The 19,578-nt window shown below is 40.9% G+C and overlaps 1 protein-coding gene across 1 annotated transcript in view; it reads left to right on the top strand.

The window, feature by feature from the left end:
• LOC113021508 (dynein axonemal heavy chain 5-like) overlaps positions 1-19,578 on the top strand; it is a 132,202-nt gene that overhangs the window by 49,214 nt on the left and 63,410 nt on the right. The window contains exons 53-62 of the mRNA XM_080309140.1: positions 514-649; positions 1,056-1,253; positions 2,734-2,848; positions 2,953-3,032; positions 5,570-5,730; positions 9,066-9,215; positions 10,346-10,591; positions 10,747-10,966; positions 11,970-12,175; positions 12,409-12,612. Of these exons, the coding sequence (XP_080165266.1) occupies positions 514-649; positions 1,056-1,253; positions 2,734-2,848; positions 2,953-3,032; positions 5,570-5,730; positions 9,066-9,215; positions 10,346-10,591; positions 10,747-10,966; positions 11,970-12,175; positions 12,409-12,612 (1,716 nt within the window). The remainder of the gene's footprint in view (positions 1-513; positions 650-1,055; positions 1,254-2,733; positions 2,849-2,952; positions 3,033-5,569; positions 5,731-9,065; positions 9,216-10,345; positions 10,592-10,746; positions 10,967-11,969; positions 12,176-12,408; positions 12,613-19,578) is intronic.

The raw sequence follows: 19,578 nt of genomic DNA on the forward strand, positions 1-19,578 counted from the left end.
GTATGCTTTGTTTGTAATCACAGATTTAACACCCAGCATTTTCTTTATTTTGCCCAAGTCACTGTGTTCCTGACACATCACACTACTTCTTCTCTCCTGTGACCTGTTGGAACAGCACCACCTCTCCTTTATAGTCCTCTTGATTTACAGAAGAAGCCCTCGGTTTTTCTCTCCTGCTTAACAAAGCACACACTTCAGCAGTGTGGAAGGGCACTGTGTCCCTCTCTGTCAAGCAAAAAAACCTAAAGTGTGGCTTGCGCATGCAGTGAGGGGCAGTTCGCTGGTGAGCAGCTGAGGGAAGAGGCAAATATTCTTAGATTCATGCGTACTAAGTTAGATAATGATGATGGGTATGTAATTCTGATGAACAGAGATGAGCTTTTAGGGGTTTAATCCACGAATGTGCAGATGGTGGAATAAGACTTGGATAGAGGCAGACACACTTGGACAGACACACAAGGCTAAATAGACACATCAACCTACTGACCTGTTTGCGGGCCCCTTTCCCATCAGACGCTGCTGGAGGATGCTGAGCGCTGCAGACACAAGATGCAGACAGCGTCCAGTCTCATCAGCGGTCTCGCTGGCGAGAAGGAGAGATGGACGGAACAGAGCAAAGAGTTTGCTGTCCAAACCAAACGGCTCGTGGGTGGGTTTCACAGCAGGTTTCAAAAACATAGAGTTAGCCTCTGCAACATAATAACAAATATCTATCATAATAATATGAAGTTCTTTGTGTGATATGGGAAATGTTCTGTGGATAAATAATGTGCAGTGAAGTGAAAAATCTCTGTCTGATGATGCAGTTATACTTGGAGTTATAACCTTAATCTGTCATGTCGTTATTGTATGCTAATGTTTTTAATTTATCAGCGGGATGGTCGTGATGCTACTGTTTGACATGGAATTTCTTGCACTTTTAAAATTACCCCACTAATATTTAGGCATGTTCTCATTTCAGTGCATAGGCAGTGCCACATCTGATTAATATGTAACTGATACACTGATGTGTACTGATAAGTATGTACACGTAACAACGCTTGTTCCTGTTCCAGGTGATGTTCTTCTGGCCACAGCCTTTCTTTCTTACTCAGGACCTTTCAATCAGGAGTTTCGTAACCTTCTGCTGAACGACTGGCAGCGAGAGCTGAAGCAACGTTACATCCCGTTTGGTAACAACCTCAATCTGACTGAACTGCTCATTGATGCGCCCACAGTTAGTGAATGGAACCTTCAGGTCAGTGATCTATTTTGCTAATTAAAGATGTTTTTACATATTAATGCCACATGTAATGTAGCACAGCATTATATACCAGCTAGCCCAACCCAATATACCAGCTAGCCCAACCCAGTAACCCTACAAGCATCACTGCTGTTTAGTTTTCTGTCTTCATTTATGCTGGAAGCCATAGCAGAGCTGTATGTTTTAATTTTTTTCAGAAATCTCTCAGTCATAACATGGTATATCATGTTTAGACAGAAACTAGCGAGCTAACTTCCTGCTAACCTATAACTCTAATCTAACCTATAACTATATGTGGCCCGGTCATGGGGAATGAGACAGGACACAGGAAATACTCTTTTGTGGGCTTTTTTATTCTCCGACTGTACTCGGAGGAGCACAGTTTTAATTCTGTAGTTTTGAGTGAAACGGCAAAATTTAACTATTCCACTGGCTCAGCCTAAACTGCCTTTCAGGGTCTGAGACAACAGTAACTATCATATGTACATGTTAAATCCAAACAGTATAGACAACAGTAGTGACCTGTCAAGAAACAAATACAACAAAAAAAGAGAAAACAAAACAAATAAACACATTGTTTACATCCCACAACTTCGCAGGTCAACTGGCAATAAAGTGCACTGTAAACTCTCTTTTAAACATACATTTCTATGGGAGAACATCATGAACTCCCTTCGGTTTCTCCACACAGCTACTGTGCTAGGACAAGTACACACGCAGGAATCACACAGCAAGTAATCTCCCCTCTGAATCAAACAGAAACATACAGAGTTATGCAAAGTGAGTAAAAGTACAAACTTAACAACTTTGAAATCTGTTAGGACACTGTAACTACTCACGCCAACCCGCTCTTCAGTCCCTTTTCACGGCACGTGACCATTAAACATGCACCCGTCGCGCGTTAAGAACTGTACAGAAATGGTCACAAACATGGAGTCATTGCTAAAGAAACTTAGCTAATTACAGTCTACTACAACACTGGTGACAATATTTTGCAGTATGCTACACTTTTTAGCACATTTACCTCGTGTGTAGCTAGCCACAGAATCTTTTGCAGTCTCTAACTCTCCAGTGCTCCCGCTCACAGCGCTCAGTGTGACACAAACTTGAGTGCATGCGTGCTCTGGCTTACGGCGGCTCTTAAAGGGACAGTATACCCCCAAAACGCGAGGTCTAGTCATCACCATGACAACCCTACAACAGACCTCCGGTAGACAGGCAACCAGTCAAAAACACAATTCCCTCTTTTTAAACCCTTTCCATGCGTAGTATTAGTTCACTTGGCTACATTCTCCCCTGCTACGAGTCAACGTCCTCGGTGACCCCCTGCTCATCCACCATTCCCCTGAGTTTGGTGGTGTAGAGAACCATACCGGCTAACACCTGGGAGAGTACATCTGGACTGAAGGATACTGCATTGCATGCTGACCTAGGTAGATTAAATGGGTTTGTGTGGACCCCTGCAGTTTCTCTCCTACTCCTGCGTGTAGCAGGTGTGGGTGGACCGGCCTCCGCTTTCTCTTTCTTTCCTTTCCTAGGAGCTGGAACAGGTTTTGCCACCGGTTCTTCACTGGAGAATCCAATGCTTCCTGGCCCAGGTGGAAGGTAAGCTGCTGGCTCCACCTCGAGGTCATCAGGGTTGTCGCTGCTCTCTTGCCCTAGCAGATCCTCACCCATATTTTCAGTTCCATTCTCCAATTGGTTTCCAGGCTCGTTGACCGTCGGAACCAAGTTCCCAGGTCCCTGAGCCACTGGCAGCTCCATTGGGTACTGGACCTCCTCCATCAAGGCAAACTCTGGATGCTCAAGCTCCGTATCAGACACTTGGTGCTCATCTGCAGAACTGACTTCCTGGTCACGTAGCCTTGGGTTGGGTGCAGGTATAGACCCCACGCATGGCCTCAAGTTAGATCTGTGGACTCTTTTCACCGGCCCTCCTTCCAGTGGCACTACTGTGTATGTTGTCCCTTGGATATCAACCACTTTGTACACAGGGGCTGCCCAGGCATCTTGAATTTTATTCCTTCCTGGTGGTCGGTAACGGAGATACACAAACTGTCCGATGTCAACAGGTGGACAGAACACCTTTCCTTGCTGCTGAACCACTCTCTCTGCAGCCTTCCGTTCGGCAAATTCTCTGGCTCTGGCATGTGCATCCTGGAGACGCTCCTGGTGCACTGCTAACCAGTCTAGTTTGTCATCCTTCACTTCCTCCCGGCCCAACAATGCATCAACGGGTAGATGTGGGTGGACCCCAAACAGCAGGTAATGGGGAGAATACCCTGTTGTTGAGTGCGGCGTGACATTGTAAGCATACACCAGCTCTGACAGATGCTCGGGCCAGCGCCGCTTCTTCTCAGGGGGAAGCGTACGCAAGAGGTTGTGTAAAGTCCTGTTGAACCTCTCACAATGTGGGTTACCCTGAGGGTGGTGGGGTGTTGTACGCGTTTTCTTCACTCCATACAGTTTGCATAGCTCAGCAATCACTGCGCTTTCAAAATTCCTGCCCTGGTCTGAGTGCAGGCGCTCCGGTACCCCATACTTCAGGAACCACTCTTTCAGGATAACCTTAGCTGTGGTATCTGCTTTTTGATCTCGTGTGGCAAATGCCTGACTGAACTTGGTGAACACGTCAGTCATTACAAGAACGTTTTCACGACCATCTGTAGCCCGCTCAAGGGTGGTATAATCAACAGCAACAACTTCAAGTGGGCGGGTAGCCAAAAATGGAGCGTGGGGTGCCTGAACTTTGGGTTGAGGCATCTTTGTTAACACACACCTCTGACATTTCTTCACCCAGTGCTCAACATCTTCAAACATGCCTCCCCAGAAACATCTTTGTTTCAACAATCCCAGTGTGCGTTCGATTCCCTGGTGTCCCATGTGATCATGCACACTCCTGAGCACTTTTTCTTTAAGACAGGCAGGTAGTAGCAGCTGATGGCACTGTCCAAGGTGAGCATCTTCAATTACACGGTATAGCAGTCCATCCTTTTCTCTGATCCGAGGCCACTGCTTCAGTAGAGAACGTACCGGTTTAGACAGACCCCCTCTCTCTCTGTAGGTGGGTCTCTTCTGTCTGCTCCAAAACTCTCTCAAGACACCAATTGTTGGGTCTGACACTTGGAAGCGATAGAGTTCTGCATTGGAATAACCAGGCATCGTTGGGGTGTTGCCCAGCACAGCCTCACTGACTGCTTCCCCATCTGGTTCGGAGGCCTGCAGCAGTTTGATCCTACAAGCCTCAACTCCAGCCATGACAAGATCTGAGCCTAGACTTGTACCTGCCCTTAGCACATTACATATGGCTATAGAGCCATCATATTCTGCATCCTCACTGTCAGGTTCTGCCGTGTCAACTGTTGGTTGCCGAGAGAGGGCATCAGCGGCAGTGTTGCAGCGGCCAGGGCGATACTTAACATCGAAGTCAAACACAGACAGCTGAGCTACCCACCTCTGTTGAATGGCTCCTAAATTAGCAGTGGGCAGGTGGCACAAGGGATTGTTATCCGTTATGATTGTGAACTTGGACCCCAGCAGATAACTCCTAAATTTTTCGGTGACTGCCCACTTTAACGCTAGGAGTTCGAGCTTCATGCTGCTAAAGTTTTGATCATTCTTCTCAGCCCCTCTGAGCCTCCTACTAGCATAAGCTATGACTTTATTCCTTCCCCCCTGCTTCTGAGACAGGACAGCGCCTAATCCACTCTACTTCCTGTTTGATCGATCACATGGTTGTAAACATGATTATGATATTTCTTACGGCTTGTTAGAATGAACAGACAGATTTTCTGAAACATATTCATCTGGACAAAAACTGTTTTTCCCTACTTTTTCTTAAGATTTATTTTAAAACACCATTTTGAAATAAAAATGAAAATACAAGGGTTTCTGTAAAGCTATCATTCACATCAAAACAGCCTGAAGGTTTGTTAAAATTGCCATCTGTTTCTGCTGTTTGTTATTCTTTTCTTTAACCATATTTATTGTTTATTTCAAGGAGTAGACAGGTTTTAAACCTCATGACAGAAACTATGCAGAATTTGAACATATTGACACTGTAGCAGTTCACTGAATATGATATGGAGTGCTCCTCACTGTGGGGATAAAACCCAGCAATGGCAACTGGCAGAACCAGAACAGCCACAGTCTGGTGCACGCACGCAGCTTCACCATCTGTCAGCTCCGGCCTGATAAACAACAAATTACAATTCTGATGACTTTTTCTGTGTTTTTGAAGATTGGGTTTACATTTTTACATTTGTTATGTATTTTGGGAGTTTAAAATTGAATTTTTTGCATTGGATCCTCCAGTTATACTTGCAGGTGTCTATATCTGTAATTGTTCATGTTCATATTATTCAGGAGGTGCATCCTTGGATCTGAAGGCTTGCCCCCAGAAACCAGCTAAATGGATCCTTGACATGACCTGGCTAAATCTTGTAGAGCTCAGCAAACTTTGGCAGTTCGCTGATATACTGGATCAGGTACAACATACACTTGATCAATTTAGACATGCCTTGACAGCTGTATGATAGTGTCCTTTAGCCTACAGAAAATCTACCCACTTGGACTTTTATCTTTTAAGTCTTCAGATAGCAGTTCTAATCTATCACATACACACCTGCACACTCACACACTCACATACACAGCAGTTGTCTCAAGGTGCTTATTAAATACTTTTCACAGCTCTTCTTTGCTCTAGTAAGCATGTCAATATCAGTCTCATCATGGCTCACTTCATTTCCCTCTTGTACATAGACACACACTCATCATGATGGACTGTCACTCACACTTAAATACACACACCCTTGTGGATGAATGACAGCACTGTGGTCCCCGTGGAGTCAAAACTCAGTGCTCTGTGAAATGAGCTTAGTTGGAGAAACTTCCAGTCAAATACTTTTGGCTGAGCGTGTGTGTGCGTGTGCGTGTGCGTGTGTGTGTGTGTGTGTGTGTGTGTGTTAAGTAGCAGCAGGTAGCTTTTTGACTGCAGTAAGTAGTCGTTAAAGGGCATACTCTTTTTCAAGATTACACACATGCCTAAATATGAGCAATATTTTAAAGGTACATTTTTATTGAGATTTAGAAGCAGGGCTTGCTTTATCCCTTTGAAGTGACTTGATTTCTTAAAGAAACTAGTTGTTAAGATGTTGTTAATACAGCTTTATTAGGAAACCTGCCTAATTTTTTCTAATTTTGTTCGATTACACACAGTTATCCATGGCATTGCTGTTGTTACAAAAGATAAAAACATGCGTGTTTAAGGTGATTTATGATTCTGACTTGACCACCATATGTGTCGGTGCCTGAAGTTTTTGCAATGGTGATAGTTTGTAATTTGGGCCTAAATAAGCAGTTTTCCAAGAACAACATCCACCCACAGGTGGGGAACGTTTTTGCTAGATGTTATTGGATTAGCCCTGGACTGAAGCTGGACTGGTTGAGGTCCCCCTGGATGTTGTAGCTGTGTAGCAAATTAAAGTGAAACGCTCTGGATTAGAGAGGTGGTGAAAAAAAAAAAGACAAGGAGGAGGTGGTGGACTTTCTAACTGTTCTGCTTTTAGCAAAGTGACATTGAAGTTGGCTTTGTGTATTTCTTCATAAGATACACACCAATGGTATAAGCGAATGGGCTAGTTTTCTTGCAGTATTATTGTGACGACAGGTCTGACTTTCGATGTTATTCAGAAGTTTAAGTTATTCAACAGAAGTTTTGAGGTTTAGTCAAGCATTTAGTGATGATGTTTGAAAATGTTCAGTTATCTTCTTCTACGTCTTGACTTTGTACACACTTTCTTTTCATCGCTGTAGCCAGGGTGATACTACAATTTTAATTATAACTTATTTGTCACTATTAACAGGATACATAACACAGGCTTTTAAGGTTTCTGTCATTAAATTACTTCTTAAATTCCTTGCTTGATCTAAGTGTCTCATCTAATTATAGACCATATTGCAACCATCTTATTTCAAAAAATTATCCACTTCCTCTGTTTTAAGATAAATAAAACGTTCCTTTTTTATAAAGCCTATAGTTAGCAATAAAAATAAACCTTAATTAAAATCAAATTGAATTGGATTAAACTGAATTTTTGCTTCCTTGTATGTTTTTGTTCCAAGAAAAAAAATGGAAAACTGCCTATTTCACCTGTTATGTAAAAGTGAGCCTTTAGAAGAGTAACACTTGCCCTCAGTCTCAAATTATCGAATCTCCGATAAATTTGGAGCAAAAACAGTCTTTACTTGTTAATGTGTTAAGTGAACTTCAGTCTGGCATTAGAACGGGGCACAGTACAATTACTACTGCTTCAGAAATGATCTTGTGGATTGAACTGTAGACAGTAATTTGGGCTGCCAAAAAGGGCATCTAAGAACTAAGTCATGTTTTGCTTGGGGATCAAATACTTATTTCTCACAATGATAGGTGAATCAATTTGTAACTTTTATGTAATGTGTTTCTTCTGGATTTTTGGTTGATGTTCTGTCTTTCTAAATTGAAATGAAACAACCATTAAAAATAGAGACTGTTTTTCATTTCATTGGAAGTGAAACTTACAAATTGGCAACTTACAAATTCAGCAGGGGATCAAATAATTGGTCCCTCCACTATGTATGTGTTACCTTATGACTGACTGCTAAACTGTCTTGGGTATATCCTCAATTTTTTTTTTCTAAATTTGATCCTAAAGTATGTGAGAGTTTAAAGCTATATTGATGAGCTGTATCCACTGTTATACAGTTAAAAGGTTATTGCCGTGCCATTGCCAGACTTGTTTAATTTCCCCCAGGGATCAATAAAGTATTCTGATTCTGATTCTGATTGCCATGCCACTTCTGCTGGTCTAGTTTCCTTTGTGCTTCGTTGTGATAAACATAACAATATTAGCACAATCTGTTGGCATATTTTGTGCTATCACACATGCAGATCGCATCTTGGAAGCACATGGTGTTTACAGCAGTGTCAATTCATGGCCTCCTGTTATTGCATAATCATCTAGTTAGGTCACGCATTACATGTTGTGTCTGTCTGTGCTCGTTATAAAATGAAGTGCCATAAATAAGACTTCTTCCATGCATGAGACCTCAGCTATATTGTCATGAATTGCTGTGTGAAGCAGGCAGGATAGGACAGAAATGCAGACTCACACTCAGAACAGCTTTATTGCTGGACGCCAGGAATACAAAACTTATTAAACTGGGAATACACATGAACTACACAGGCAGGCAGAGCACACAGCGGGGAAATGAGGGAGATCACGACACAGGACAGAGGGAGACGCAGACATAAATACACACCAGGGCAAACGAGGGAACAAACTACTGGAGGGGACCCAGCCGAACGTGATCTAACTAACGAGACACGGGGACACAAAACTGAACATGATGCACACCAGACAGAAGACTATCAAAGTAAACCAGGAATCACTAAGACAGAGACCAAGTCACACAACTTGACACGGGAGCTGGGAGGAAAGAAAATTCAGGGAGATGAGACGGACCAGGGAGATAACGGGAGGAGACAACGAGGGGGACACGGAAACAGTTAAGGGAGACGAGACACAGAGAGAGAGCGAGGGAGTGCACATAGTCAAACAGGGTACATTTCATCCTTCTTTTGTCTTTTTTTGTTGTTACTTATTAGCTTTCTTTTGTTGGCCACTTTGAAGATCACTTTGTGTCTAAATATGTTTGAAGTGTTCACAGTATTCTTTTATCTTTTCTGCAGATTTTGATGTGCTGTAATGCAGTTAAAGTTTTGCCCTGTTTTATATTTGTTTCCCACGTCAGAGCTTTTTGTCACAGATAAGTCTTCTTACAGATAAGTCCTAACGAGAAACAGTGGAAGGCTTGGTTTGACAAGGAGGCCCCAGAGGAGGAAGTAGTCCCAAACTCCTATGACCAGTCTCTTGACTGTTTTAGACGGCTGCTCCTCATACGCTGCTGGTGTCCTGACAGGACCATCGCACAAGTAAGGAGAGACATGTTTATGCATGGCTATAGAGGACAGATACAATGATTAAATTCAGTTTTCTTTATATAATGCCAATTCAAAACAAAAAGTTCCTTGGAACATTAATATTGTAATAACTGTTATAAGTTCCCCTGTGAACAAGCCTTTGGTGACGGTGCTCCAGAATTAATGATCGGGTCCTTGGCAGAAGCTGGTTTAGGTTCAGAAAGGGAGGCCATCTACTGCGACTGGTGAGGGGTAAAGAGGAGAGAGAAAAGGAGAACATAGAGAGACCAAGGACAAAACATAAACTACAGGAGTGAGAAGGGAAATATTAACAGTATGAATATCGCAGTGTAAACTTTAAAAGCATCAGAAGAGTCTAACCAGCCTATAGCAGCATAGGATGGCTAAGGGTCACCCAATCCATTTTCTTTAATTAGAAAGCCAAACATTGGTTGTCTGGTCTGTTTTTTGGTCATGCTTTTGCCTACTTTATAATATACAACACAACAAGTAGAACAGGCAATGTAAATCTACTTTTCTCATTTCTATCATAGTGCATTTTCAATAGTATACTGTAGACTGCAATTAAAATTAATAATTACCACTAAAGAAAGAGAAAAGGCTTAAAGTTGCTAATCTGAGAGTTAATGGCTTAAAGCTTGGGAAGCGATACCTCCTGACTTAAAAATACAGCTACATAAATGAGACACGGACCACAAAACAAGAATGTATAATCTCTTAATCTTCACTGAAAGCTGCTTGGTCAAAGCTCTTCTTGAGATAAGAAGCAGCTTGTGTAACTTGTTGTTATACAGCTTTCACCCTCCAGCCTGCTGTGCCTGAATATTTACAGTGGCTAAAAGATATTCAGTTTTACTGATGGATAACTTTCTGGCCCACTGAAGACAAGCCTGGAGTCCAATTTATTTAGTTAAACTCACAGTCCAGTCCACAGTTGCCCTAGCCTTAAGGGTAAAAAGAGTTAGCCAGTAAAGAAAATGCTTTGAAGAATTATCTCAGTTCTCAGCTTTCTAGAAAGTAAATTTATTCCAATATATACTATTGGACTACTTTGCTCAACTCTTTGCATTACAAAGCATTTAAAAAATTACATCTGCTTTGCATCATATTCTTTCCTTTAGGCCCGTAAATACATAATGGACGCAGTAGGGGAGAAATACACTGAAGGGGTGATTCTTGATTTAGAGAAGATGTGGGAGGAGTCGGACCCACGAACACCTCTCATCTGCTTCCTTTCAATGGGCTCAGATCCAACTGACTCCATTATAGCACTCGGGAAGAAGCTGAAAATCGAGACCCGTTATGTATCCATGGGTCAAGGACAAGAGGTCCACGCACGCAAGCTTCTGCAGCAAACTATGGCTAATGTGAGTGGTGAGATATTACTGCTGTTTTAGCAATACAGATGTTCTGTCTCTAAAAATGTGGTTTGGAATTTATAGAAATTATTTAGGGTTTTCTTGAACTCCTCATTTATAGTCTTCGTCATGGATGATAGGCATACTACTGTGTTTGTCCCCAGGGTGGCTGGGCCTTACTCCAGAATTGCCACCTGGGTTTGGACTTCATGGATGAGCTCATGGACACTGTGACAGAGACAGACTTTGTCAACAACAGCTTCCGCCTTTGGATGACCACTGAGGTCCACAGACACTTTCCCATCACACTTCTCCAGATGTCCATCAAGTTCACCAATGAACCACCACAGGGCCTCAAGGCAGGGCTTAAGAGGACATATGGCGGTAGGTTTGGCTCACTTAAGCTCACATTAAAGAAGTCCAGAAATACTAGCCAGTTTAATAGATCCAATTTATCTATGTGATAAAGAAAGAGGACCTAAGAGAATGAAATATATTCCAATATTGATGTGTACATTTGGAGATGCAGATATACAAAACACCTCTACTTCGTGATATCCATGATAGGAATAAGTAAGTGAATAAAAAGATGGAAATGTGGGAGAAACACCTGTTTGATGCTATATTTATTGTATTCCGGATTTTGTTTTTTACCCATGTTACCCAAGGTTAGTAAAATTTTAAACAAGTCTGAGTTATCTAGTCTGTGTTTTGGTCCAAAACAAGGGTGAAGAAAGAAAAGAATCTTTAAAATGTAGAAACCAGCTGTCTTTTCCTGGCTCAGATGACATGGTTCCTGGAGGGGAATTGAGATCGTATCTACAGCTTGAATTTTTTTTAATTTTTTTTATAGAAAACAAGCAGAAAAAAAAAAACAAAGCAACATACTAAACACAACACCATCGCATTAATCTAGCTAAGTGTAAACAGCAGTAAATACTAAATATTCAATGTTGTTGTGCAGCACGCAGGACAGATGTGCGTCGAAGTAGCAGCCAAGAAAGGTGTAATTTGGGTCTACGAGCAGTGAACACCCGTGTGCATACCTGTGTGGATCCGCGCGCTTGCATTCCAAAGGTTTCTCCATGTAATGATCTGCTAGGGAATTCTGATTTCGATTAGTAATTGCAGTTTGGTATTATATCAGAAAGAAGGTATTATTTTGACTGACATATTCAGTTCACTATCTTTTCTCCCACATTTACGCAACAAATCCTAACTGTTCGCTAAAAAGGAAATCTGTGTGTGCATGTTTGTGCAATGCTTGGTTTTAGAAGTAACTGACTTTATTCAGTTATGGATTATTTCATTACATTTCTGTAGATGTTACACTTAGCCTCCTTTTGGGCATGCAGTACATCTTTTTGACCTGCATGTCCCTGACCAGGTATAAACCAGGACCTTTTGGATGTCAGTAACATGGCGCAGTGGAGGCCGATGCTGTATGCAGTAGCCTTTCTTCACAGCACAGTTCAGGAGAGAAGGAAATATGGCCCCCTGGGATGGAATATTCCCTATGAGTTCAACCAGGCTGATTTTAATGCCACTGTCCAGTTTGTTCAAAACCATCTTGATGACATGGATATTAAGAAGGTAGGTAGAGTAATGCTTATTATTCTGTGTGATTAGGACTCTTGACCATAAAAAAATGTTAAAAGGGTTGAGATTTAAAGAAAGGATATTGTAAATACTTATCAACAACAGCCATCTGCTGGGAGTTTTAGAGCTTTCTGACTGTGTATGTATTCAGTCTGCTCACAAATTATATTGCACATTCATGAACAATTTTTTTGTCATCCTTTATCACTGTTTTATCATCTCCTTAGGGTGTGTCCTGGAACACAGTTCGATACATGATTGGAGAGATTCAATACGGTGGTCGTGTGACCGACGACTATGACAAGCGCCTCCTCAACACCTTTGCCAAGGTGTGGTTCAGTGAGGAAATGTTTGGACCTGCATTTAGCTTCTACAAGGGCTACAGCATCCCAAAGTGCTCCAGTGTTGACCAGTATCTAACATACATTCAGGTCAGTCTCTAAAAATAAGACATTTCTTAGTGCAACGTGTCTGCCAGAACTCCCACTGTGTCAGTGACTGAAAATTCATCTGTTTCCAGACTATTTCTCTTTTTTTCTCACTCAAAGTTAAGTTCTGTGATATACAGTGTTGGGTAAGTTACTTTAAATGAGTAACTTAGTTACATTACTAGTTACTTCTATCAAAAGTAACTCAGTTACTTCAAGTTACTCGTTACTTTCAGAGTAACTAGTTACTAGGGAAAGTAACTTTGGTTTTACTCAGAATTCTCTTGTTAATGTGTTGCTTCCGTAACTGGATACCCAGCAAGATTCTTCTTCTAGCTTGCTTACTTACCACAAGTGCACTGTGCCACCTACCAATAGAAAGGAAAAAATAATGTGCACATTTCCACGAGAGAAATCCCACGCCTGATTCTATCCTAGCCTGCTTTTTACATCCAACACAAAAACTGCAGTCGTGGTGCTTTCGATTGTACTCAGAACTCGGAAATTCTGCCTTCTGAATAGGAAGATGTAGGTAACACCAGACTGCAGATGAGCTGCATACAGGGCTGGACTGGGACAAAAAAATCGTCCCGGGCATTTTGACTAGAGACCGGCCCACCATTATAGGAAAAATCATAAAGCCTTTGAATGAAAATAAATACTGTTGTGACAGTGATGTACACTGTTCTGATGGTATATATGCATCAATCTATCAATTGTTTGTTGTAAGACTCAGATAATTATTTTTTTAAAAGTGAGACATTTTAAATGAGAATAAGAAAGTATTTCCTTGTGCCCCCCTTTCCCTTTTAATTCCCTACATGGACCCCTGGCAACACTTTGCTAGACCCGCCCCTGCACAGTTACCAGCTGTCAGCTGCTTAGAAAAGGATCCTGGTGTTATTTATCTCTCAGAAACAGTTCATAACTTCCCTTCAACTCATTCATGTTAACTAAAAGGTAAACCTGTTTCTCCATCACAGCTCTGATGATTCAGTAAGGACATCTCCTGGTTTCATCTTCATGTTTCCCACTCACCACATATCCAAACCGACATCATGACCAGCAGCTTTACAGCTGTGGCTCCAGCAAACATCAGCTGATACTAGAAATTAATATTAAATAAATTCTAACAACAGCTGATCAAGCTTAAAAGTGCTGCTGTTGTTTAGCGCAACATCCGCTGGTTTCCTCTTTCTGCCGCAAAGTGGGCGATAAATAAACAAGAGAGAAAAGCCGATCAGCTGATCATTGATCAGTTTCATGATTGAAGTAGAAACAGGAGAGGGAGGGTGAGAGGATGAGAGAAGAAGAGGCAGCTGTGCAGCGTAAACACAGAATAACTCCAGCTTTGTGTCTTTTTCATTGTAGCTGAAGTCCGGGACAAACTGTTCCTTTTCACCTCAATAAGAAACGCGTAATATTTTCTCTGAATACCAGACGATTCTGTTTTTTACGGGACGGTTGGCAACTCTAATAATTAACCTTATGAACAAAATAAAGTTCAACATCAGTAACATAGCACCCACCCAGCTGTATAGAAACTCCGTCATGCTAGCTAGCACGCAGTACAAAAAAGTCAGCATAACGAAAATAAACTCCACCTAAACTTGGTTCATATCTGACCCAGATGGACTGCAGGTTATAACTTCTTACCTGAAGTTCAGTTCACCTGACACTGGGACCGGCGGCCGCTTCGGGTCTCTCCTCTTGCCTCCCTTTCTCTCATCCACCTGCTGGCTTCCACCACTTGCTAATGTTATTGAATCTGTGGAAGCTCCGCGATAGCCACCACACGAAGTAACGAATAACGAGCCTATCTAAATCCCAGTAACGAGTAACGCGTTCCTGGTTTTGGCATAATAACTAGTTACCGTGCTCGTTACCACAATAATAACGTAGTTACTGTAATGCGTTACTTAATAACGCGTTAGTCCCAACACTGGTGATATATTTATTGTTTAGCGGGGTGTCATTTATTTATTTATTTATTTGTTGTTGCTTTCTTGTGATGTGCTCTTGTTACATCCAAAATGCACTCTATGTGAGATTTCACAGATTATATATATGAGTTATTAGTGTGCTTAACTTGTAGGTGTGTGTGTGTCTAGGGGCAGTTCCTGAGCTTGTTTCATTAAAGGTAGTTTCATTATGACGGATGCTTATGGCTGTCAGGCTCAGCAGGCCCATTGTATTTGTGCTGCTTCTTAAACTGAGAATGACAACACAGCCTTAGAAAACTCATGCACAAACCTATACATATGCATTCAACGGCATGCACATATAGCACATTAAATCTGTAAATGTTGGGCAATTTCAATTTTTTTTACATATTTTACTTCTGTATGCTGCCAAGACTTGATGTTAAATGAAAGTTTCCACTCGTAGCTTTTATTAAAGATGTTAAACAGAAGTCTTGCATCATCTGTTCATGAATTGAAGCCCTTTTAGTACCCAGTTATGAATTGGACAAAGTTGCATAAGGATTGTTTTTAGTATTTGGATGAAAATTATTTACATGAAGTCCAGAACCCATAGTCATCATCAAATGCCTTGCTGAAGAATTAAAAGAACACAGCAAGGGATGCAGGCCATTCTGTCTAGTATAAGCTATCTCTGTTTTTCTGTCACCATCCATTTTTCTTTCCGTATTAGCCACCATCCTGATGTTTTACCCTGTCTGAAAACAGAATCCATCACGACTGAAGAAAGTATGATACATCAATAACCACTTGCTGAAGTTGCTGAACAAGCAAAAAACAAACTTGCAGAAATGTGGTTATCTACTGGTACTGTCACACATTTTGAAGTGTTCTAGTTCAGCAGATAAAAGAATTGAGGTGAAACCTGTGAAATTGAAACATTCTCTGTTTAGAAGGGCAAATGTATATCTGCTAAATCATGCTGTAAACTGGGTTAAGAACTGTCCCAAATATAAAACAAAGCAAGACAAAACATTTGTCATCAGCTGGTTTTGTCTAACTGATCATATTTAAGTATTATACAGTACTTAAAAACAACACAACGCTGTCACGCTGATGGTAAAAACACAGGCCTTTAACACAGTGCCGCTGTGCCACTTTATTTTTTAACAAAACACTACGTTTTATGTATAAAGAACTGCCTATTCTACTACTTATTGAAGAAAAAGAATCCACAAAAGATTATTTTTACTTTCTTTTATTTGTTCCAGATAAATTATAAATTATTTTTTAAAAAGCAATGAAATGCATCAGATGTCTCCCATGCTTTCTTTTCTGCTGTAATTTTTTTTTTTTGAACATAAATTGGTCTATTGAAAATAAAATGTAGTAAGAACCACTACATTTTTTCAATAGGCCAATTTATGTTTAAGAAAACCCCAACAATCAAATGATCTCATCTGAGCAAGCACTGGGCGACGGTGGGAAGGAAAAACTCCTTTGTCTTAAAAAGAAGAAACCTTCGACAGAACCAGGCTCAGATGGTGCGGCTTCTGTCAAGACCGGTTGGGGGTTAGGTAGTTAAAAAACTACTCTAACGGTACAGCACTACAGCTTTTTGGTGGAAATGGGTGGAAGGATGGGTGTTACACCTCGTTTCATTGGAGGTCTTACAGGTGGTCGGGGTGTAGATTCAGCTTTTTTACAAATAGGTGGCAGAGGGACAGGACTAGGTCGTGGAATTATAACTAGTTGGGTGGGAATAGGTTGTCTGTGAAGGTTCTCAGTCATGGGAATAGGTTGCTTTCCACTTCTGGATATAGGTGGAACACACATCCTACGAAAAGGTGGTAGGTTGTCGGTCGAGAAAGTTTCCTTTTTTGTTGGTTGTGTGACTTGAGGAGCGGGTGTCAACTTTGTCTTTTTCGGTCTAATGGGTGGCAGTGGAGTCCGCTGTAACTGTTGTTCGTCAGATGCATCTTCCCTGCCTACGTAAATGTATTTATGTTCCTCAAAAAGGGCAATGTCTTTTTCAACTTGACTCATTGCCTCTTCGAGAAACATTTTGTAATTGTATTTTTTGTGCTGTGAAGGGGAGATAGTAAAAGGGAGGGATTGATATTCAAAGTTTAGCTCATTAAACCTCCTCTTTAGGCCCTGGAGAATGTTTTGTTTCTCCTGTTCGGCCAGTGGTTTAACTGTTTCCTGTTGTTTTGTTAACCAGGCATCATTGTCCTGCTTAGCCTTTTCTTTCTCTGCCTTTCTTCTACGCAGGTAGCCTGGAACGATTCTGTAATCGTTTTTCTGTAAATAAAAGGGGACAAGTCCAGATTTCTCAAGGAGCTGCTTGTCCCCTTTGCGTGTATCCACACAAGCAGGTTGAGCCATGACTTTCTTCATGCCTGTGTGTTCTGGTTTTTTCCTGAATGTGTGTTCAGGTTTTTCGCCTTCTGGCCTCTGTGGGCACATTTCGCGATGAGATGGCGCCTTAACTGTTCTTGGCACCATGGTCCTGTGTTCATTTTTATATTTATTTTCTAATACAATTGCTTCCCTGTATTTAGAAATATACATTTTAGGTTTGGGTGGAGGAAGAGTACTCTACTTTGGGAGAAGGTTATAAGCGCTTTCATCTGAAAACACAATTCAATCGCTAGCTTAAAATCACCTGCAAGGGAATTCTACAACTGTGTGTCGAGGCACCCCTATTTATAGATTTTTATGGCCTGGCATGTGACATCATGGTGGCCTGGCATGTGACATCATAGTGGCCTGGCATGTGACATCATGGTAGCCTGTCTTTGTTCTGTCATTTAAGCCCCACCCCCCTGGTTACTGTTGCTATTGTAACTATTATATTATGAATGCTGGTAGCTAGCATTCCACACACACACATACACTTTTTGCCAAGGTTCCAGCTGCAGTCACCAAGACATGTAAATGTATTTAGTAACCCTCTGGGGTCCAGAGTATAATTGGCCGTTTTTGACTACTTTAGATTTTACCTCTATATTTCACCTTTAAAAAAATCTTCTTCTTTTTTTTTTTTGGCACAACCTCAAATATCTGAAATTTGAGTTAATTTTTCATTTATACTATATTTGCACAATAGATCTAAATTCAGACAAAAAAAATTCAAAATCCGAGTAGAAAATACTTGTCATTTTTATTGTAAAAGCCACAAACATGTTTAAGGAATTGTTTTCATAACTTGAAATGCGAATAGAAGTTGTACATTTGTAAAAATTATGCACAAGTTTTGCAAACAACTTTATGTTCAGTATAATATATGCAGGTTTTCTTCCTGAATACTATCGTTGTTTATATTTACTGCGGGAAGAAACGGTTTTTATAAGGAAAAACACTAGAAAGCACTCAGTCCCCCTCCCAACTCCCCCAGCCTTTCCTATTGGTGAAAAAATATACCATGTGGACCAATCAAAAAATGATAGGGCAACATAGCATTTAGTTGTTTACGAAGGCGGGCAGGTGTATACATATAGTTTGAGTCTGACGGCTCTTTGTTTGCTTCTCATCTGTAAACTCTGCATACTCTCTCATGTGATTCAGTTTGTTTTGAAAAGTCTCAACAGGATCTTGAGCTTTATTGTGAAAGGTTTACGTGGAAAACAAACAAGCGTACAGCGGAACCACGCGATGGTTTTACCGTCATTGTTGCTAACGAAAACACGTAAAAACAGGCACTTGCCCGCCCATAGTGTGGTTATATTAAATATAAGAGAAAGAGAGAACTTTAAGAAATTAATATAGCCACTAAGGTGACCGTGAAAACGATGAAAAATACTGCTGTAAACAGTTTATTTTACGACATCACGAAACAAACGATAGCGTAATAGGAAACGATAGACATTTTTATATCGTCATTTGATATATATCGTTATATCGAACAGCCCTAACATACACTCTTATATTTGTACATATATTTATTCTTATAATTCTCAGATTTACCCATTCGTATATTTTGCTTGTTCTTATGTTATTGTATTTTGCACACCTCTGTTGCACACACATAAGAATTTCGCTCACATGTGCTGTACCAGTGTACCTGCACATGTTATGTGATACGGGAAATCTCCAATTTTTTTTTATTTTGTTTTTTTTGAGATTAAATAATATACCATTGTAAAGACGACACAAGAGTTCCAGAGGCTCTTCTGGGAGCCAGAGTCGACCAGAAAACGTTTCCCCGAGCTTGAGTCCTCTATGAAGAGCAGCCTTTCCTTATCGGCAGCGGTCACAGCCGCTACAGAGCGCTGGCAGGCTTGTTTCCCTGGGCCTTAAAACTGCAAAGGCGGCACGGTGCTGTCACGCTGATGGTAAAAACACAGGCCTTTAACACAGTGCCGCTGTGCCACTTTATTTTTTAACAAAACACTACGCTTTATGTATAAAGAACTGCCTATTCTACTACTTATTGAAGAAAAAGAATCCACAAAAGATTATTTTTACTTTCTTTTATTTGTTCCAGATAAATTATAAATTATTTTTTAAAAAGCAATGAAATGCATCAGATGTCTCCCATGCTTTCTTTTCTGCTGTAATTTTTTTTTTTTGAACATAAATTGGTCTATTGAAAATAAAATGTAGTAAGAACCACTACATTTTTTCAATAGGCCAATTTATGTTTAAGAAAACCCCAACAATCAAATGATCTCATCTGAGCAAGCACTGGGCGACGGTGGGAAGGAAAAACTCCTTTGTCTTAAAAAGAAGAAACCTTCGACAGAACCAGGCTCAGATGGTGCGGCTTCTGTCAAGACCGGTTGGGGGTTAGGTAGTTAAAAAACTACTCTAACGGTACAGCACTACAGCTTTTTGGTGGAAATGGGTGGAAGGATGGGTGTTACACCTCGTTTCATTGGAGGTCTTACAGGTGGTCGGGGTGTAGATTCAGCTTTTTTACAAATAGGTGGCAGAGGGACAGGACTAGGTCGTGGAATTATAACTAGTTGGGTGGGAATAGGTTGTCTGTGAAGGTTCTCAGTCATGGGAATAGGTTGCTTTCCACTTCTGGATATAGGTGGAA

This window comes from Astatotilapia calliptera, chromosome 12 (genome assembly GCF_964374335.1).
Source record: "Astatotilapia calliptera chromosome 12, fAstCal68.1, whole genome shotgun sequence".
Classification (NCBI taxonomy): Eukaryota; Metazoa; Chordata; class Actinopteri; order Cichliformes; family Cichlidae; genus Astatotilapia; species Astatotilapia calliptera.